The following is a 21,907-nucleotide window of genomic DNA, read 5'->3' as shown; positions in this document are numbered from 1 at the left end:
GCATTCATGGATAAGGCCCAGAAAACCCTCTCCATTCCTCCCTAGAGAATGTTGTGCCTGCTGTGCTGCTCCCAGATGTGGCCGTAGTGCCTGAGGGGACCCGCAAGGTGTAAGCCATCTTCCTAGTGACACTAAGATACTATGTTACACCTCAAAGCCAAGCATTTCTACACTTGATCTTAGCCAAAAGGCCGAGAAGCAATAAAGCCAAGTATTTCTAAAATAAAGCAAAAGCAGCCAGCTGTGGTGGCGCATGCCTGTAACCAGGAGGCCGACGCAAGGAGACCCCTCAAGGCCAGCCTGAACTGCACATGAGATCCTGTTTGAAAAAAATCGACTGAGTGATGCGAAGACAACGACAGCAACATTTCAGTTATTTCTTTATTATATTGTACAATCTGTGTGGTACAAGAGGAGGAGAAAGCTTCAGATGCAAAGCCTTTGGAAAATTACCTCTTGCAGACGAGACAGCACAGACAACCACGTAAGCCAGTGTGGCTTCCTTGGTCCTCTCTGGGCTGGGGCCCTGCACTCCTCACAGGTAGCGATTTCTGATGTACTCGCGGTACATGGACGTGTCCTCCTTTCCGAGGGGCTGCATAACCCCCTGACTGGCCTGGATGTGGGCCTGGAAGATCTCGGTAGATTTTCTGTCCACTCTCGGGGGCTGAACCTCATAGATGTTGTCTTGTGAGAAAGCTGAGATAGGTGTTCTGTGAGAGAAGCAGGAAGGGGCCGCATTAGAAACCAGTGCAGGACCCAGTGGGCTTGGTCCCCACACACAGGAAACCAGCCAGAGGCAGGAAAAGCCTGCGCAGGTACCTCGTGGGTGGCTCCCCTTGGCCAGGCCTTGTACACCAACAAGGCCCTCGTCTAGTCCTGAACTGCTCCCTCGTCACCCGTGGGGAAGGGACACGCCAATTACAGACCCTGCACTGGCGAGTGAGGACTTTGAGCCTCAACACTTGAGAGCCAGCAGCAGCTGGGCTTAGAGCACCATCCCCTACGGTAAATCCAGACAATCGGCAAACTGTTCTCTTTGTCTTTTTAATTATTCTAGCTACTAAGTTTACATTAAACAAGACAAAGGTAAAGTTGATTAACAGTGTTTGCTAGTAGATCTGGGCTGGAGTGAGGCTTAAGACATTTTCAGTATTTGAAAAATCAGAAAAAGGAGCAGCAGAAAGGGAATTACGAAGAGACTTTGCAGCATCACAAACCAGCCACCTTGGGCCCTTGGTCCTAGAAGGCTTCACGAGCACAGGCCCTGCAGCAGCAGCAGTACCACCAGCAGCAGCAGAACCAGCAGCAGCAGCAGCAGCAGCAGCAGCAGCAGCAGCAGCAGCAGCAGCAGCAGCAGCAGCAAGGCTGGGGACCTGCGAGAGCTGCATGCGCCCACGCCAACCCAGATGTGTCCAGGCAGAAAGCAGAAATAAAGATGGGTAACAGGAAGCAGAGACAGATCCTTCCCAAAGGTGGGGGATTAAGAAATGGTGGAGGAGGCAGGGAGAAAGAAAGGGGAATAACAAAAGAATGAAGATTGCTGTGCACACAAGGAATGCAAACATTGGGTGTCCCCATGTGTTAATAAAAAGAAACAAAGCAAATGAGGACAAAACAAAACCCCAAACATCCAGAAAACAAGTCTTCCAGCTCATCCTGACACCAACTGAAGCACGGCAGCCCCGGCCCAACACGCGTTCAGTAGAGCTGTGAGGGAGGCAGGGAAGCTGCTAAATGAGGTCCCACACGCGGTCAGGACGGTACTGCTGCGTGAGAGCGCACTGTCGACCCTACGCTAGACCAGACTGGCGCAGCTTAACAACCACAAAGGAAGAGCAGAGACACTGGCTTCAGTGTCTTCAGCGGTCTCAGCTTCTCTGCTGACCTACGCGGTCCCCAGTGGGAAAGAAACAGCCGCAGCTAGGACCCACGGGGTTCTGTCTCTGACTGGACAGAGAGGACGGTGAACCCAGCAATAGTTCTGGCATCGAGAGGAAATCCCCATTAGCTTTGACAGCATCGTTTGGGAATGAGAAGGCCAGCACTTCCGCACTGAACGATGCAGAAGCTGTGAGACTGATTTCTTTTATTCATCCCAGCAGAGAGAGCCGGCTGCCACTGCCACTGCATGGACGCAGATACACTGCTTCCACCTTGCTCTTCCCTGGGCAAACAGAAGGAGCATTTTTCACAGCTCCTAAAGGGACCAGACCTGCAACCCCCCATACAATACCAGTGCTATTTTTGGTGATAACATATTACAATTACAACACTGCAAGCTCATTTCTTTTCTTTTCCTGGTACCCAGAACTGAACTCCGGGCCTTGCGCTTGCCAGGCTCATTTCTTTTTATCTACAAAACCTAGGTCTATGTTCAAGGAGAGTACTGTGCTTCAAATGCTGTCTTATTTTGGGTAACATATTTGCCACTTAATTTAGGGACTGCTTGACACACGCTGCTCAGTGACCCTGAGTGCTGATGCCCCAGCCTTAACCACACTTCCACGCATACAAGAAAATTCATCAGACACCAGATAGTTTCAAGGAAATCCGGCACCAGGTATGGTGGTGCACACCTGCACTCGGGAGGCTGAGGCAGGAGGATCACTATGAGTGCAAGGCCAGCCGGGGCTACACGGTGAGCTCCGGCCCAACCTGATCCTACAGAAGACCTCGGCCTGCAAGCTTACTGCATACAGGGATCATCACTGGGTCGTCTCTCCTTATTCCGTTTTCTGAGAGAAACCCACAATGAGGGCAAGACTCTAATTTTGCTCCTCTAAGACATTCTGGTCCTAACGGAGCAGAGCCTCAGCGGGCCTGACAGCATTACTCTGCTGGCTGCTGGTCTTGTAGTTTCTATGAGGATATACCGGCCCCTCTCACCTAACCTGTGAGGGCTTCAGGCCTCACGCACTGCCGTGAAGGATTCGCTCTCTGCCCCGCAATGTCACTCGGTGGCTTCAGCCCTGCGTCTGTGGACGCTGTTCTGTCAACATCCACAACTTCCTCGTTAGACCACCTGTCTCTTTCAAAGAAGGCACTCACTCACTCACACACGGACGTCCAGCCCGCAGCCGTCTGTTCAGGACGATCGCACAGTCAGAATGTGTGTGCCCTTTCCGGTTGGAAAGTGAGCTACTACTGCATGTGACCCACGTTCTGAGAGGCTGTGTGGGGACGGACACCCGCGTCCCGGACAAGCTCTCAGACTACACGGTGCTCAGGAGCCACACATGGAGTAATTAAAATTCAGTGGATTGATAACCAGTGCTTCAGTCACCCTCGCTGCACACCAAGTCCCTGACACTGCACAGGGCGACGTGGGACATTTCCACCACCAGGGAAGTTCTGTCGGACAGCACTGCTCTGTAACGCCTTTCCAGTTCTGTTTTCCCTCAGAAACCTCTGGTACTTCTACCTGGGACCATGTCCCTAAAGCGCATTTCTCACTACCGAGGCCTTTGTGCTTCTAGGCACCTCACGTCTTTCCTGCCAGCATGGGTCATGGCTCTCCCAATCATGTGCTCGGTGACCTTCCTTCATGGGGCCGTCTAGCTAGAAGAGATCAGCCGGTCTCTGCCTCAAGCATCGTGTGCTCAGCTTGTTTCCGGGCTCAGAGCTGCTTCAATCCACCTCCACTCAGGGAGGGCAAGCTCCTGGGAGGAAGCCTCTGCCACCGCCGGCCGCCCTCCAAAGGGTGCGCGTCCAGTACGGTCCAGGCTGCCTTCTCCCCCACGTCCCCCCAAATCTAGTTTTCCCTGAATAAGGTGCCAGGAAGAAATGCTTCAGTACATCTAATACTACCAACTTGCTGAACAGCGTGGATGCTTTTCTTAAAGAGTAATCAAAATCCATGAAGAATGGCATCCGCCCGAGTATTTTCTTAAGGCCTACCACAGCACTTACAATTTTATGACTCCATCTGAGCACCTGGAGCAGGGCTGCTGGCTGCTTCGGTCTCGTTTATGTTGACTTTGCCCCAGCTGTACAAACCTTCAAATCACAGAGGACACAGTGTGTTAGAGAAGGGACACCTGCAATTAGCTCAGGGGCTCACACACAACACTGTGCTCTTCCAAACAAGACAGTCTGATGGTTTGAGCAACGCATGCAGGAGTACTCTACCTACACCGGGCTTGGCGGCACATGCCTGTAATCTCAACTGGGGAGGCTGAGACAGGAACATTGCTGTGAGTTTGAGACCAGCCTGGGGACTACAAAAGTGAGCACAGGGCCAGCCAGAACTGCATAGTTAGACCCTGTCTCAAAAAACAAAACAAAACGAAACGACAAGCCCACCTAGACAAGACTGTCTTCATTTACGAGTTTGACAGAATAAAGGGCCTGGGACTCTGCTAAGCATGTCAGTCAGGCCGTGGATATAGACTGAAGTCACATGCAGACTTTGTTGTACTTCCATTCCCTTAAATATGGTGCAGACCTTTTTAAAAAGGCAAATGTCCTCACAGCAGGCAGATGGCCTTGTAGGGCTTCCCACATCTGCGTGTGATACCATCTAATGCATGGGTGCAGGAAGCACAGGGGAGGGGCTTGAAGAGAAATAAATGCCATGGAAACAGGGAGCCCCGGCTGGAAGCCACCTCCTGAAGCAGGGATCACTGCTGAGAACCTGGGACGTGGGCTCAACTTCTGTAGGACCGTAAGGACCAACCTTGCTCCCAAATACACGCCAGTTCCTCCTCAGGGTGCACGGACCACCAAGATGCTGAGATGGGGGTGCCGGTGACGACACCTCTGCTGCTCTCCCCTCTGCGCAGCACAGACCCAGACCTTAGCCTAAGAGCCCCACAGACTGGCCCCCCTCTGGAGCCCTGCCACGCCACGCGTGTCTGTCCCCCGGGACACGGGTGTGTGCCCATGAGAGGCTTCAGCAAGGGAAAAGGGCAGGCTTCCTTTCTATTTCTCTACTATTTAAGAGGTGCCTCTTTTGATGACTATGGATAATCCACCATGTATCTTTCCTAAGCTTTTTAAAGGCCAAGACAAGTGCCTCCCTCAGAAGCTGCCAATGAAGCTGTCATTACAGCATATTATATCGAACTTTCTTTACTTTCTTGCATACTTTTATATTTAGCAAGACAAAAATTCTAACCCATTTTTTGAGCAGAATATTATAATTTCAATGATTTATACAGACCTTTAAACTTCCCAAATCAAGTATATAATCAGTGTCACAATTTATTTAAAAAATGCTATAGTATACGTGGCTTCAAGGAAGTAAGCAGAACACTTCAGATCTGGTCAGGCTAGCAAAGCAGACACTGGAAAGGTGAGGCAACAGGGAGACATGGACCACAGAGCTTGGCCACCTGAATAAAACCGTGGAACCAAAAAAGGCTCAGGAGCCTGGAGGGAGATGCGGCCCAATGTGGAAAAGCATGGAGCAGCACAGGCAGCTGGCGACAGGTGGGGAGACTGGGAGAAGGCGCGGAGGCCTCGCCCTCCCACAGGTTCCCCAGGGGAACTTCATCTGCGGGTAGCCAGGGCACTAATTTGTCAAAACCTGGGGTCGGGGGCAGGGAGATAGCTCAGTAGAATAAGCACTTGCCCGGCAGGCACAGGGTCCTGAGTTCAATCCCCAGTACTGCAAAAAAAAAAAAAACCAAACAACTGGGGGCAGAGAGGGCCCAGCCCACTTGGAGCAGAACTGCTGGACCACAGGAGGCACTAAGACAGCTCCAGTGCCCAGGAAGCCACCCCTAGCCAACCCAGACGCTGAGGGCAGGGGCTGCCTCTGGCCCGCAGCGATGCCCATCTCAGAGGAGCAGCCTCTAGCTTAGGCCTTGAGCTAGCTTGGGATACAAATCAACATTCCAGATTCCAGCTCTGCAAGCCTACCATCGATGATGTTCTAGGGAGAATCTATTTCCTCCTGGGTGACTCTTCTCATTAAATATACTAATACACTGTTGTAATAACAAATGTTCACATTCTCCCTTCTTAGATCTACATATGCAAGTATCCTACCTTGAATAAATAGAGAAGTCTTCCTCTGAAAGGCCATCTGAGAGGTTAATCCCATATACCTCTTTCATGGGCTGCACCATATTCTGATGTTTAAGAAAAAAGGAACCAGTTAGAAGTTTTAGACATTCAGTATATGAGTAATTTCCAAAGATGAAGAAAATGAGGGCCAGGGAGATGGCTCAGTGGAATAAGCACTTCCCTGGCAAGCACAAGGGCCTGAGTTCAATCCCCAGTTCCGCGCAAAAAAAAAAAAAAAAAAAAAAAAAAAAAGAAGAAGAAAACGAGCTGGGAACTTTTCAACAAAAGCAATCACAATGCTTCTTCAATCTACTCATTGAGCTTCTCAGTGTTTGTTTTTTTAAAATTTTAAAATCTAACTTCATTTCCTTCTAAAACAGTTTAACATTTCTTTAACCTACTCATTAAGCTTCTTGGTGGTATTTATTTTTTTTAATTTTAAAATCTAACTTCAGGGCTGGTGAGATGGCTCAGTGGTCTAAAGCACCTACTTAGAACAAGCTTAGCAAAGCACAGGGACCGCGGTTCAATCCCCAGCCCCACATGCTGGCCAGCCCCGCCCCCTGGTGGGGCTGAGCTGGCTACACACACGCAAATAAATAAATAAATAAAATAAAAGAACATTTAAAAAAAAATCTAACTTCATTTCCTTTAAAACAGTTTAACATTTCTTCAGTCTACTCATTAAGTTCCTTGGTAGTTATTTATTTTTTTAAATTTTAAAATCTAACTTCATTTCTTTCTAAAACAGTTTAGGGTAAAAAAAAAAAAAAAAGCCTGATAAGTAACTGTATAATGCAGGAATCGGAAGAGTTTTCCTACAAAAGGCCAGTGAGTACTTTAGGTGAGCTGGGTTCCGTCCTGTCTATGGTGACCACTCATCTCTTAGAAGCAGCCCTGCAATATGCAGGCGAGCAGGCGGTGTGGCTTCCAACAAAACCTTATTTACAGAGCAGGCGTGGCAGTGCACGCCAGTAAGCCCAGCCCTGGGGAGGCTGAGGCAGAAGGATCACTGGGAGGTCAGGACCAGCCTGGGCTAACAGTGAGCTCAGGCCAGCGAGAGCTGCAGTGGGACCGTGTCTCAAAGACAACACTACCTTATTTACAGACATGAAAGCAGGCTGGACTGGGCTGATCCGTGTGTCAACTTCTTCAACGATGGATGTAGTCTTGTATTTTATTTGCCTTACATATCTCTGACTTTTAGCCATTTCTAGAAAGTAAATTACCCTAAAGCGACTCGTTTCTTTTGTTTTCTTCCATTTGCCTTCCTGGCATCTATTAGCAGTACGGCAGGAACTGCACATTGAACTGAATTCCCTACGTGGCCTATTCAGGGGCTGCCAGAGCTGAGGATGACCCCGCACCCGTGTGCGGAACAAGGGCATGCATGCGGGGAGTCCGGGGAGTGGGGGCTCAGAGCCCAGGGTGCTGGGACAAAGTCGGGGAGGGACGCAGCGCACCATAAAGGAGCAAACCGCGGCCAACCCCCAGCTCGGCCGCCCCGCCGCTCGCTCCCGCACCTCGGGCAGCCTGGCTCCGTCGCCTGCGTCCGTCATCTTCACGGGCGTGGAGCGCTGGGACGCGGGGCCCTCCTCCTCGCGGTCGGTCCCCGAGTCCTCCTCGGAGCTGCTGGACACGGCCTCCTCGCTGGGGGGCGGCGGCGCGCTGGCGGCGGTCTTCCGCTGCAGCACGGCTTCTTCCCGGCTGCTTTTGTTCCTTTGCGGAGACAAAGCGGCAGTGAGGCGCTCCGCTCGCAGCAGCCACCGCACCTGGCGCTCCGCGTGCTCACTCTGCCCCAGCCCGATTGGATCTGGCGACCCCCGACAGCGACCACGCGACAGCTGCTTTCGGCACCCAGGGGGCGGAAGGGGGAGCGGCCCCCTCGCGTGGAGCTGGGCCGGGCAAGATTCAGGGGGCGCCGGGGCCCTGGCAGCCTGCAGCAGTCTTCTCCCTGGCTATGCCTGGCTTCCTTTGGCATCTGAAATCTGCATTTTCAAGTTTTATGCTATAATAACAGAACTACATGCTTGAGATATTAGTAAAATTACCTATACCTTGTAAAACCCTCAAGAAAGGGCCAGGGAGACGGCTCAGTAGAATAAGCGCTTCCCTGGCAAGCGCAGGGGCCTGAGTTCAATCCCCCGTTTGCGGGGAACCCTCAAGAAAAGCTCTGGGGCCAAACCCATGCATGTTCCCTCCCAGGGTGTTCAATGCTTCTCCTGTTTACAGGCCTCCCAAGCGCTGGGATTGCAGGCATGTGCCACCAGGCCCAGGCTCACTGCTGCCTCAGGGAGCCCCGGGGGTGGGGCCAGAATGGCCAGTTCATCCCATGAACTTTTATCACAGCGTACCATGAAACAAACCATCTGAGGAGCCCACAGCGCACTTTATCTGATTTTTATTTTTATTTTTGTACCGGGGATTGAATTGAGGACCTTGTGCTTGCCAGGCAGGTGCTTATGCTGCTTAGCTATCTCCTAGCACAGGGCCTTTTAAAATGTATTGTGCTACTGGTAACCAAGTCCAGTTGCTGCACACCCAGTAACAGAAGGGGTGAGGGTGAAAGATCTCCCCAGGGCTGGGCGTGGTGGTGGACACCTGTAATCCCAGCACTCGGGAAGCTGAGGCAGAAGGATCCCCAGGAGTTCAAGGTCAGTCTGTGCTAACTGGTGAGTCCAAAGCCAGCCTGAGCTGAATGGTGAGATGCTGTCTCCAAAAGCAAATAAACAGGACAGAACACAAAACAGAAAAGTCCCTCTATGTTTACAGAAGAATTTACTTTTGCTTATAGGGTCAAATTTGGGTAAAAATATTGTAGCTTTCTACCTTCAAAAAGTATTATATAGTAATACTTTTTTGCCTTTTATAAAAATATCTAATATTTCATCTTTATTTGAAACAAAATTCTCTTTATGGGACTAAAACATTCTGATATTCTGAAATCTTGTAGGAAAGGGAAAAGCATGGGTTAGATGATGTAGACAAAGATTAGTTTCTGACCTGTTGGAATTAAAAATTAAACTCAGTAGATTTCTGTGCTATATATTTATATAGCTTAACCTTTACTTATTTGTTCTGAGAACCTGAATTCTAAACTTTTGAGAACCTTTCTCCTTTTAAACACCTCTCAGCACCCAGTCAAGGTCTGACACAAAGCTGTGTAAGGGCACACAGGCAGGCCAGAGAGGTGTGTCTGAAATCGGATTCGAGCTACATGTAATTCATACAGTGGTGTCACCACTGAATTATGTGTAGCTTGAATGCAATGAAGACTGCAGGCACGTTTCCAAACATGATCAGGGTTGCGTATCTAAAGTCTGGACAAGGCTCCCATCATCAGGACTGGGCAGGTCGGGGGGACAAAGATTCTTATGTGAAAGAACACATTTCACTCCAGTCCAGAGGCATGCGGATGCAAACACAGTGCATATTCTTAATATTAGCAGATACAAACAACAAGCCCACTAAGTTCTCTATATTTGCTTTTTACATTTCTTAGGGTATCAGCAAAAATCGAATACAATGAGTATAAAATTTCACTTAGTGTTCCATGTTGAGAAACAAAGAATATAGACTTAGTTACAGGATAAAAACAGTATCTGTTACCTATTTAAAATAAAATACGCCGGGGCTGGTGAGATGGCTCAGTGGTCTAAAGCACCTACTTAGAACAAGCTTAGCAAAGCACAGGGACCGCGGTTTAATCCCCCAGCGCCACATGCCAGTCAGCTCCGCCTCCTGGTGGGCTGAGCTGGCCACACACACACACACACACACACACACACACACACAAATAAATAAATTTAAAAAAAAATAAAAAAAAATACGCCATGTTACTGAAATTTCCATACATTTTACTTTTAATAGTGAACACTTCAATCACCAGTGCTATAAATGAATTATCTATACATGTGAAATAAATGCACCGTGCTGCCAGCTACGTGAGTTGAGGCTGTCAGCGCTGGTAGAAGTACCATCGCAAGTGCTCTGCTGTGCACGACTCTTCATGCTTCCATTCTACATGCAAGCCTTACCCCAATACTGATTTTCCAGTTTCATCTGGTTTCCGCACAGTGAACGGACTTGGGTCGATGCCAACAGTCTTGGGCATGACGTCACTAGGAAAGGGTGAAAAAAGAAAATACTGCATGAGTTCCTGTCCACCGGAGACACTGCGTTCCGGCTTCACCTGCACCCGCCACGCTCCTTTCTAATCTTCACATTCTGAGCCCAACAATGGAAGGAGGAGGGAGCCAGGTCACAGCACCAGGAGCTGACGGTGCTATGCGGCCTCTGTTACCAGTCCTCACTGTGAACTGGCTGAGTAAGGGCCCAAACTTTTGAATGCAAGGGTTAGTAAAACAGTGTTGATAATCTGAGCTGTGGCTAAGATATTATCATCTGGTTATATTCTACAATTAGCGGGTAGGTCAAATTAAACTCAGAAAATCTGTGACAGCACTACATTGTTCACTATATAATGTTTTTGTGTATTTGGTTGTTGCAGGGTCTCCACTTGCCTAAGCAGTCCGCTGAGCTATCTCGCCAGCCCAGTATAGACAATGTTTTTAAGCTGTACTACTGAAGGAGACAGACATAATGATCAAAACATGATAGTATGAATTCAATAATCAATATCTACTATTATGTACAGGTAGAAATTCTCTCTAATGTGACCATTATGTGTATCTAAAATGTATCAAAACTATTTTTTAAAAAGCACTACAAAAAAAATCAGTGTCTACTTCACTAACTGAGGTTCATTCATTAAAATACCTCTGGAACACTGCACAGAGCAGATTTCATTTGCCACCGATTAAGACAAGCTAAAGATGTATACACAAGGGCGCCCTCGCCACTGCCTCAGAGGAAGACCAGGTTCCGGCTGCAGTCGGAGGCAGTGGCCCATGAGCCCACCACACTTGGGCCTGGGGAGAGGCCACAACTCCAGCCGGTGCTTGGAGGCTAGGTTATTTGAAGGGAGAGAAACGAATCCTGGGCCTGGTTCGCAGTAGTGCTTTAAGATGTTTCAACGATGTAATTGGCTTAATCCTTTTCTTTCTTTAGAACACACACAATCGACCCACGTCATTTGCAGGTTCTGTGTTTGTCAATTTGCTTGCCTGCGGTGCTGACCGATGTGTGTGGTACTTCGGGTCACTTCCAGGCTTGGACAGGTGAAGGCGGTGACAAGTCTGCGTCAAGGCCTGCACTCCCCACTGAGGGCGAGGAAGGCACGGACGCATGCTGTGCCCTGTCAGCTTTCTCCATCAGAGAAATGCATATCCATCTCAGATGCCACTTACGCATAGGGGCTCGGAATCCTCGCTCTACGTGTAAGTCCTTTACCTGAGGGAGAGCTGGCTATCACTTTCACCCACTCTGGGGTTGGCCTTTCACTCTGTTGATTCCTTTTGCTGCACTAAAGCTTTCTAGTAAGGTGAGATCCCAGCTGCTGATTTTGTTGGTCTGGGTTTTTGTGGAGGACCACCTGAACAGCTGTTCTTGAAAGAAAAGTGATTGTTTCCATTTTGGCTGAGCACCAGATCCCCCAAAATTAGATACTATCACAACAGCATAATGCAAATTACTTTCTCTGCATATGGCAGAGGTCAATGCAGGCCACCCCCCTAGCTCAGCTCACAGTACTCACCTACTTCCCACAATTCTCAGTCATTCCTCCTCAAGCCACTCCTCCCCCACTGAAAAAAACCTGGGTGCCACCCTGGGTCGGCCTCTTTGTTCCAGAAAGCCATGTAAGGCTGGACTTAGGGCCCCTTGGCTCCCCGATAATTATAAACATGTTTTAGTGTCTTTAGTTTCACCATGGGTTGCACTGGGAGCGGTAGGTTGGAATTAACTTGATGAGATTCCAATAACATATCTTTGGGATTATAAATATTGACTTCTTGGACTGAGATGAGAACCTGGAGGGGATTCCTACAGGTTTTGTTCATGAAGTCTCTACCTATACCCTTATCTTCAAGATTTCTACCTATTTTCTCTTCCAGTAAATTTAGTGTTTCTCAAAGTTTTCATATTTAGATCTTTGATCCACTCTGACTTTAGTGCATGGTGACAGACATGGTCCAGTTTTAGTCTTCAGCATGTGGAGAGCCAGTTTTTCCAGCACCATTTATTAAGAGGTCATCTTTCTCTTAAAAATTTTTTTGGTACGACTCACACTTCGGACCTCAGGCGTACCAGGCAGGCACTGTGTCCCTGAGCTCCATCCTCAGCAAAGTGGCTGCCTTTCTCCCAGTGAATGCGTTTGGCTCCTTCGTCAAAGATAAGGTGGCTGAGCATGTAGCTCTGCCTTGTACAGTCAGCGAGCGAGTTTGAGTCTTTCTTTTTTCCTGTCTATTTAATGCTACTTTTCACATTGCTCTTATGCTTCCTGTTGGTGACCCCTGTGGCTTGACGTGGTTCCCAAGCAGGGCTGAGGCCATCTAAAATTTGTGGGCACAAGCTGTGAAGTGCTCTCTGGAGAAAATGAGACTGCTACAGAAGCTTCATGCAGACCTAAGTTACAGTGCTACACACGGTTGCGGTGTGTGTGCGTGTGCGTGTGCATGTGTGTAGTACTAGGGACTGAACCTAGCACCTTAACATTTAGCTATATTCCCACCCAGCCCTCCCTGCTTTCATTTTTTATTTTGAAACAGGGTCTCACTAAATTGCTAAATTCCCTGTCATTGGCTGGATCCCGTAATCTTGCTACCTCAGCCTCTCACGGGGCTGAGATTACAGGCATGCGCCGCCTCACTGCCTGTGAGTGACAAGGGATCAGTAATACATATTGGATGAAGTATCTTAAATATACACACATACAACTTGCTTATATATTGACTGGCTGATAAAAACACTACAGTGAGAGCCTCATAAGAATCTTATCCTATATTCCTTCAGGAGAAATTATTCACTATTCACTAATTCATATTTACAGTGACTTTGCAGAACATAACTATCATAAACAAAATTAGTTACACATATCCATATAAAGATACACATAATGCAATTTATCCCCTGCTCAATTTAAAAATTCTAGAACAAGGAGCAAAATGTGGATTTCTATGCACAAAAATAATAAAATATATTTATATATTTACCATAAAGTCTAAGCATATTTATATCACATCTGAAGAAAATATAAAACACAAACATTTAAACTTTGGTTTATAATATAGTCAAGCAGTGATTTACTTTGACCAATCTTGTTATTCTGATCCCACTATTTTTTCTTAAGAGACCTCATCAGATTCTAAGAAATAAAGGAAAATGAAGAACGGGCAAAGCGACAGACCAGGATGGAAAGCACCTGGAAACCATGGTGCATGAGTTACAGGGAAAGACTACAGGATATTTACCCTGCAAAGAAAGAACTGCCTCTTCAAATACTCAAAGGTGTCCCACAGAGGAGGAGCCCATCCTGTCCCGGGCCCAACAGCTACCATGTATTAGCCCCGGGCCTGCGCCAGCGCTACCTCGTAGCTCTGACGAGCACAGGAAGATGCCAGGGCAGCAGCTTTCCTCAGGGCACACACTGAGGCAGTGGCTGGTCTACAAGGCACACCTCAGCCTTCCCAGTACAGAAGATGGTGCGTTTCCCATAACTTACATTGGCATTCAGCGTCCACAGCCAATGAAAGAGAGCCGACTCACTCCCTGGGCAAACCAGGACTAGGGGGCAGACTTCACCTTCTTGGAGAAGAGCGGTGAACTCCGGCTGACTAACAGAAGGGGCTGCCTGCTCAAGCAGCAGGCTCCCCATCCCAGCAGCTACTCTTCCTGACAGACCCATCCCTGAGCACACTGCAGAGGGCAGTGTATGCACACGAGCAGGAAAAATGCAGGTCACAGACGCCTGCAGCAGGTGGGCACTCACGACATACCGCGCAGAGCTTGTCATAGCCAAGCAGAAGGTGTCATCAAAACTGCTCAACTCATAGGGCCGGAAGAATTCATTGTGGATGTCAATCTCTTCTTCATATCTGTGGAATTTCTTCACTATTAACTTCTTTAGGTTCGCAGCACAGATAACTAAGGGAGAGACTGCCTGTTACCCAAAGTCTTGAGATGGCATGCTGCTGACATTTCTGTAATACCAAGTGTGCCCACAGAGAGCGCTAGAAACCTTATGCTACTGTACATTACACTAGAGGGTATTCCTTTAATAAAATTATTCCTAGGGCTGGGCCAGATAGCTCCGTGGATTAAAGCACCTGTTGCTGACACAGGGGCCTGCTGTGTCGGCCCCACCCCTAAGCCATGCTGAGACAGAGATTGAGACTGGGTGTGGTGGCATGTGCCTGTAATCCCAGCTTGTGGCAGGCTGTAAACAGGCGGATCACTATGAGTCTGATCTACATCATGAGACCCTGTAGACCCCGTACTAAAGTAAAAAAAAACAAAACAAAAAAACAAAAAACACCCACATAAAATTCTTCCTGTTTCTTTGACAAATAAAATTTAATTTAAATGTGACTAAAATGTATTATTGTTATTTTGTATTTATTTATTTTATTATTTGTCTTTTTGAGACAGGGTCTCACTATGCAGGTTAGCCCGTCTGAGCTTACTTTGTAGCCCAGGCTGGTTTTGAACTTACAACGATACTCCTGCTTCAGCTTCCTGAGTGCCCTGGATTACAGGAGTGAGCCACCGCGCCTGGCTAAAACGTACCGTTTTATACACATTAGTATCTTTCATCGTTGTTTAGACACAGGGAGAAAACGGCTTGATTTACCCGTGACTGGGTCCTCACTTCCTCCCTTTCCCCAGAACATGCAGGAATATGATCAGCCCTAGTTCAAAATGATGACGTCGCCCATCACGCTGATGGAGTACCTGGCACATGACAAGCACAGGCTCGCCCAGCGCAGGCTCGCCAACACACCTTTCTCCCCATGGCGCTGATGGCTGAGAAAGCCCTGTATGCATTAAAGTAGCAGCATAGTGCGGAATGGCTAATCATTCCTCACTAAAATACGCAGATGAAGGGGGTGCTTCAAGTTCATTTGACTGCAAAGCTCGTGAGTTAAGACCTACATGTGCAGCGGCTGCCTGCCACCTTCAGCGTAAGCGAGCCGTTACCCACCTTCATCGTAAGGCAGTGGCAGGTGCTTTATCACCTCCGGTGTCCACCAGTGAGTGTAGCTGTAAGAGAAGAGCAAAGGCGAATAGCGTGACGACCCAGGAGACGCGGCCTCCTCCAACTCATCAGACACAAGGGCCTGTCTGGACTATGTGATGACGTGGCCTCCTAGTTCAAGTTCATTTTTCTCTTTTTTAAACATGTTTTGATACAGTAGTCTTCAACATGTTAATTCTTTCCCAACCCCCTTCCTGATTCAATTGCACAACAGATTTACAAAAATGCCATGAATACATCAAAGACTCACGACGCTCTGACCCTATTCTAGCTAAAAAGGGAAGGATGAAAGCCAAGTGCAGGGCGTGACTTCTGCCAGCGACTCTGCTGCCAGGTGAGCAACGAGCCCTCGCCTGCAGGCACGTGAGGTCAGGCTACTGCTCTCTGCGACAGCTTCTCAGCGGCTCAGCAAACTCACCAAGGAGAAGATCAGATAGCCCTAACCTGCAAGCAGCGCCTTTAGAGAACAAAATAGGCCCCGGGAGTGGACACCTGTGAGCAGTCCTCGCTGGAGCACACAGGTCGGGAGAAGCACAGGCAGGGAGCCGCAGCTACTGCTGCGCTGCTGAAGGCGCACCTGCTGAGGTGCGGAGGCGAAAGAATCCTCTCTGCGTTCGCTGAGAGCAACAAATTAATTCTAAGCCAAGTGCTGATGAAACAGATTTCACAGTTCATATGAGAAGTAGTATATCAGAACATGAGAGCTGGGGAGACGGCCCGGTAGAATAAGCGCTTGCCTGGCAAGTGCAAGGGCCTGAGTTCAATACCCGGTTCTGCAAAAAAAAAAAAAAAAAGAACAAGAACACACACATATAAACACCTGCCCCCCCATTTCCAAAGTAAAAAAAAAAAAAAAAAAGAGCGTATGGCCAAAAATTCCAGGAAGAGAATTTAATATAAATGAAAGGGCTTCTCAAAATAAAATGTGGATATTGCGATCCTGCATAATCTCAATTGTGAAGAATGGTGGCGTTGGGGGGGGTGGCAGCACAGGGAACGCTCTGAGAGATGGCAGGCAGAATCTGCACCGCAGACAAAGCCTGAAGGACTGTGGGGGTGCAGCGCCGTGGTAAGAGCAAAGGCCCCAAGCTCCGAAGCTCCGTTTTAGCCTGAAGTCACGCTGTCAAGCAGTGCCCCTGGGAATCCCAGTGAAAGCAGATTCCGAGGCAGCAGCGGCCACACCACAAACTCCGGGTGACGCCAAGGGACTGGCCCACAGAGCACTTTTGCAACAGCAGGTTCCGGAAAAGGGAACCAAGCTGAGAAAGGCTAAGTTGCACTGCTTGCAGAGGACCCTCTCTGGACACTGACACCCTGCTGTATGCGCCTGACGTGCCAGGAGTGCCCCAAGAGACCACCAACAGAGCACAGCGGCAGCCAGGCAGAGCGCTGTGGGCAGAGGGATGGTGAAGGCGCCAGGCCCGTGAGGGCAAGGCCTCGCGACAGCGCGCTCACTGCAACCTAAAGCCCCTTACCAATCGCAAAGTGCCCACTCTACAATTAAATCTGAATACTGAGGTTTGAGTGTAGAAAAACAACTCTGCATTAACATTTTTGTCTTAAGAGAAAAACACAGGGGCCAGGGAGCTGGCTCAGTAGAATAAGCACTTCTCTGGCAAGGGCAAGGGCCTGAGTTCAATCCCCGGTTCTGCAAAAACAAAACAAAAACAAACAACAGGCATGCCACAGGTGCACCACCACAGGGCTAGGCGTGGCTGGGGGGTGGGGGAAGCTGCTGGACTGCTCAGCAGAGACACGCGGCCAGCGTAGAGCCCCAGTGTGAGGCTTTGTTTATTTCTGTGCTGTTTCTCGCTGCTTGTTCTGGGCTCTTCTCTGTGTCTCTCTGTCACTCTCTGTTCTTGAGTCTGTACTGGTATTTCTAAGTTTTTCTTTCACGTATTCTTCATGGTTTTTCCCTTGTGCTGCCCCCTCCTTTAGTCCTCCTCCTTTGAGTTTCAGGCCTCTTTTCCCCTCCCCACTCGTTTTCTGGCCTCGCCTCTTCCCACTTCCACCTTTCATGTACATGTACACACATACGAATGAAGCGGGCTTGTCATGTGCACTACTAGAACACAAGAATGAGCCCGTGCTATAACCCGAACCACATCCCTACAGGATGGCAGAGTACTTCCTAACGGAGCTGTACTCAGAGCATCCACTTGAAACCAACTACACTCTCACAGGCTCCCTAATCTCCGAATGCACTTCTGGTCATCTGCACCACTCCTCCCACCTGCACAAATACGGTTGCAAACCCCACCGACACTAGCTCTGCACACGAGCTGTGAAAGTAACTCTAACAAGGTCCAAGCGTCTGCCTAGTCTTCACCTATGATACAGCCTCTTTCTTTTCCCCATCGTCTGTCCTTCCCCTTCCCCTCCATATTCCAGACAGAGCCCAAGTGCAGTACATTATTGTCTGTAAGGGTTACTGATAAGAGCGTAAAATTATCAACACAGTTTGTTTATCACTGATGTATGGCTAGATCTGTTGGTGCTGTCACAACCAGCAGAAATTCTTTCCTTACAACATAATGACTGGGTCCAACACAAATAGGTTGCAGAGGTAAATAATGCCTGTTGACAAATAAAGGCAACATTATATCACTGGAAAATAGAATCAAACTTTACAGATCTTCAGACCAACAATAAGCTTTATTTACTCTTTGGCCCTCAGCATAGAAAGGGGGGAAAATAGGAACATAAAACAACAAGAAAACAAAACACTTTCAAGCTCTTTCCCATATTGCAAGATGGCGGGTGAAAAAACTCAGAAGCCAGACACTAAAGAGAAGAAATCTGAAGCCCAGAAGGCTTCTGCCAGTGGTCTTGGTGAAAAGGGCAAGGTGAAGGCAAAAAAGTCCAAGAAGGGGCAGCCCCACTGCAGCCAAAATCCTGTCCTGGGTAGAGGAATTGGCAGATACTCCCGATCTGCCATGTATTCCAGAAAGGCTCTGTACAAGAGAAAGTACACAGCTGCTAAATCGAAGGTTGAGAAGAAAAAGAAGGAGAAAGTTCTTGCTACCATCACAAAACCAGTCGGTGGGGACAAGAATGGAGGTAGCTGGGTGGTTAAGCTTTGAAAAATGCCTAGATACTACCCTACTGCAGATGTGCCCCGAAAGCTCTTGAGCCACGGCAAGAAACCCTTCAGTCAGCATGTGCGGAAACTTCGAGCTAGCATCACTCCTGGCACCATCTTGATCATCCTCACCGGGCGTCACAGAGGCAAGAGAGTGGGCTTCCTGAAGCAGCTGGCCAGTGGCTTGCTACTGATGACTGGGCCTCTGAGCCTTAATCGTGTTCCTCTACAAAGAACACACCAGAAATCTGTCATTGCCATCTCTACAAAAATTGACATCAGTAAAGTGAAAATCCCCAAACACCTCACTGATGCTTACTTTAAGAAGAAGAAGCTGCGGAAGCCCAGACACCAGGAGGGCGAGATCTTCGACACCGAGAAAGAGAGATACCAGATTTCAGAGCAGCGCAAAATGGATCAGAAAGCGGTGGACTCACAGATTTTGGCAAAAATCAAAGGTGTTCCTCAGCTCCGGGGCTACCTGCGATCCGTTTTTGCTCTGACAAATGGAATTTATCCTCATAAGTTAGTGTTCTAAATTTCTTACTAAGAACCTAATTAAATACCTGATACAAAAAACAAAACAAAACAAAACAAACAAACAAACAAACAAAAAACAAACAAACAAAAAAAACACTTTCAAAGACCCTGGGCCCTCCTAAAGCAGATCCAGGGGCACCAGCGGAGAGGAAATGGAGCACCGAGTCGCCGTGCTGCATGAGAGACTGAAGGGGAGCCAAGAAGCTCTGTGAGCTCAGCATCAACATGGCCCTGAGGACAGTGTGACAGACAGACAGACCAATCAATGTGGCTATGGAAGAAAGAAATTGGAAGGGCTGACCAAAGTTATTAGAAAGATCAATGACAAATTTACCAAATCAATGTATTCCACATAATGGTATGAAACTTAAATTCCAGAAATTAGGAATTCTATTGATTAAAAGAGCAGCAGAACTAACCAAAGAGGGGCCAGGGAGATGGCGCAGTAGGATAAGTGCTTGACTGGCAAACGCAAGGAGGCAAACGCAAGGATCTGAGTTCAATCCCCGGTTCTGCCAAAAAAAAAAAAAAAAAAAAAAGGAGCTGACCAAAGTGAGGACAGAGTTTTAGACTTCCAGGACAGGATGGGAACACATGATGACACACATAGAGACCCATTAAACAGGATAAGCATGCAAAGGAAATCGATCCAGTACCTACTAGATGAAGCTAAGGAGACTCACCCAAGGCTAGCAGGAGTCAGAGAGAAATTAGAAGACAGCACACATGGAATAAAAAATCTGCTTAAAGAAATCATAGCAGAAAAGAAAAACAAGTATAGAAAAGAAGTCTATGTGAAGCTTATAAAACACAAAATAATTACAACGAGAAAAGAAGCTCTCCAAGAGACATCATAATAAAAAATCTCAGCAGTCCACTAGAAGGACAGAATCTTAAAAGCTGTCAGAAAAAAGAAAACATTATTTACAAAGGTAAGCACATTAGGATTACAGCAGACTTTCAACACAAACTTTAAAGGCCAACAGAGTGTGAAGAATTTCAACCACTAAAAGAAAACAACTTTCAATTCAGACTAATATATCCTGTAAAGCTATCTTTCAAAATTGATTTTAAAAAAGGATATTTCATGAAAAATGACAACTTAGGAAGTTCATGAACAGCAAACCAGCACTGAACACAAAGCAAAACTCAAGAGTACCCTCCAGTGAAGCTAACAAGCCGAAAACGTCTGACAGAATGAGCAGACCAAGCAAAGTGAGGGGTTAAACAGAGAGAAACACAGCAGCACAAGAACAGAGCGTCAGGCTGGGGAGAGAGCTGGCAGTCTAGGCGTCTGCCTGGCCAGCACAGGGGCCCAGAACTGCACGCCGCTCTCGCCCTGGAACCCAGGGAGTGTTGACCAGAAACGCGGCGTGACAGGCGCACGCCTATAATCCCAGCACTGGAAAGGCTGAGACAGGAGGATCCCTACGAGTCTGAACTGTGTAGCAAGACCTTCTAGCAAACAAACAAACAAATAATAACAAAAACACAATGTCAAGGATAAGTATCTTTCCATACAAATGGCTCCAACTCCAGAATTAAAAAACACAGACTGGCAGACTGGGTCATAAGACAAAACTCAGTGGTTTGCTGTAGACAAGAGACACATCTAATTAAAAAGATGTTTTTCATGATGCTTTAAAAAAAACACAAAAACCCATTCTCAGCGTAGGGCCATTCAAAAATAGATCACAGGCCAAATTCAGTCCCTAGGCCTCGACGGCTGAGCCCTAGATGTCTGGCTCCCCCACGAGCCTGTTCACTGCACAAAGTGGATTTTTTTCAGTGAAAAGACATAACTTGATTATCAGAGGCACTCATACATGGTAAAGAAATAGACACCTTGCTTTCATGCTGTTTTGTAGTGAAGAAATTCTCCATTTTTTTTTTAAAGTTTCACAACTGAGAAATTTTTTTGCAACTGTAAATATAAAAGTTTACAGACTACTTTATCACATAGAAAAGCCAGCGGGAGAAGGGTTCTCGGTTAGCAGATGGGCCCCGAGCGACCCCACATGGCAGGTAGAGTTCTGTGTTTTTAAAGCATGTGTGCATTTATTTTCTGAAATTGCTTACATAAAAATTTCCCCACAGACAGGTCACTTTATTTTTAAGCATCTTTCTAATATTTACATGTTTGCTTTCCAAGTTTTCAATTTATTCACACTGATTTTTCCATAGCTGTTGTTCTCCACTCCAATGTAGTCATTAGTCAAATATGAAGAACAATTTTATAGATTTATTTTACTGTAGTTCATAAGGATACTGTGGCTATTTCAGTCACTAAATACCACAGACTGCCTCTTTCAGATAAATGTTGGCATGACTGAAGTCATTTTGATAAGAAAATCAAATATATAAATCTAAAATGGGATCTTTTAGTTTCTGACTTCAAATCATCACAAAATTTTCTTTGTGTTTCTACAAAAACGAGTAACCTCTAGTTGCTTAGCTATAATTCTGTGGATGGAACGTTAAAAATTTCAGCTTACTGATAGAGGTTAATGAGTAAAAACACTTTGTATTCCTCTGCCCACAAAAGTCATAGACTAAAAATCAAAGAATGGAAAAAAAAATCCATACACCAGGATCCAAAAAGAAGACAGAGTGATTTTATTCTCAAAGTGGACTTCAAGCTAGAATATAAAAAAGCAGGGGCTGGGGAGATGGCTCAGTGGAATAAGCGCTTCCCTGGCAAGCACAAGGATCTGAGTTCAATCCCCGGTTCCACAAAAAATATAAATAAATAAAATATAAAGAAGCAAAAGCCACTACATATTAGTCCAGGGAACAACTCAAAAAGAAGAGAGAATAACTGTAAATACACACACTTGCAATAGTGGCACAGCTATCTTTATAAAGAACCATTGCTGGCCTTTGGAGTGGAACCGCCATCTGCCAGGAATTTGCCAAAATGACTAACGCAAAGGGCAAGAGGAGGGGAACCCAGTATATGTTCTCCAGGCCTTTTAGAAAACGTGGGGTTGTTCCTTTGGCCACATACATGCGAATCTACAAAAAGGGTGATATTGTGGACATCAAGGGAATGGACACTGTGCAAAAAGCAATGCCTCACGCATGTTACCCTGGAAGACGCAAGAGTCTCCACGTTACGC

At 47.2% G+C, this 21,907-nt stretch overlaps 1 protein-coding gene across 1 annotated transcript in view; it reads right to left on the bottom strand.

The window, feature by feature from the left end:
- Window positions 1-363: 363 nt before the first annotated feature.
- Window positions 364-21,907, bottom strand: part of Fig4 (FIG4 phosphoinositide 5-phosphatase) — a gene marked incomplete at its 5' end in the record, with an annotated part of 81,592 nt that continues 60,048 nt past the window's right edge. The window contains 7 exons of the mRNA XM_023704837.1: window positions 364-713; window positions 3,913-3,999; window positions 5,995-6,077; window positions 7,536-7,731; window positions 10,050-10,133; window positions 13,908-14,055; window positions 15,113-15,171. Coding sequence (XP_023560605.1) covers window positions 536-713; window positions 3,913-3,999; window positions 5,995-6,077; window positions 7,536-7,731; window positions 10,050-10,133; window positions 13,908-14,055; window positions 15,113-15,171 — 835 coding nt within the window. The remainder of the gene's footprint in view (window positions 714-3,912; window positions 4,000-5,994; window positions 6,078-7,535; window positions 7,732-10,049; window positions 10,134-13,907; window positions 14,056-15,112; window positions 15,172-21,907) is intronic.

This window comes from Octodon degus, unplaced genomic scaffold (genome assembly GCF_000260255.1).
Source record: "Octodon degus isolate 3935 unplaced genomic scaffold, OctDeg1.0 scaffold00205, whole genome shotgun sequence".
NCBI classification, from domain to species: Eukaryota; Metazoa; Chordata; class Mammalia; order Rodentia; family Octodontidae; genus Octodon; species Octodon degus.
The sequence above is the reverse complement of the archived record's forward strand: the minus strand, read 5'-3'. Positions and strand labels throughout refer to the sequence as shown.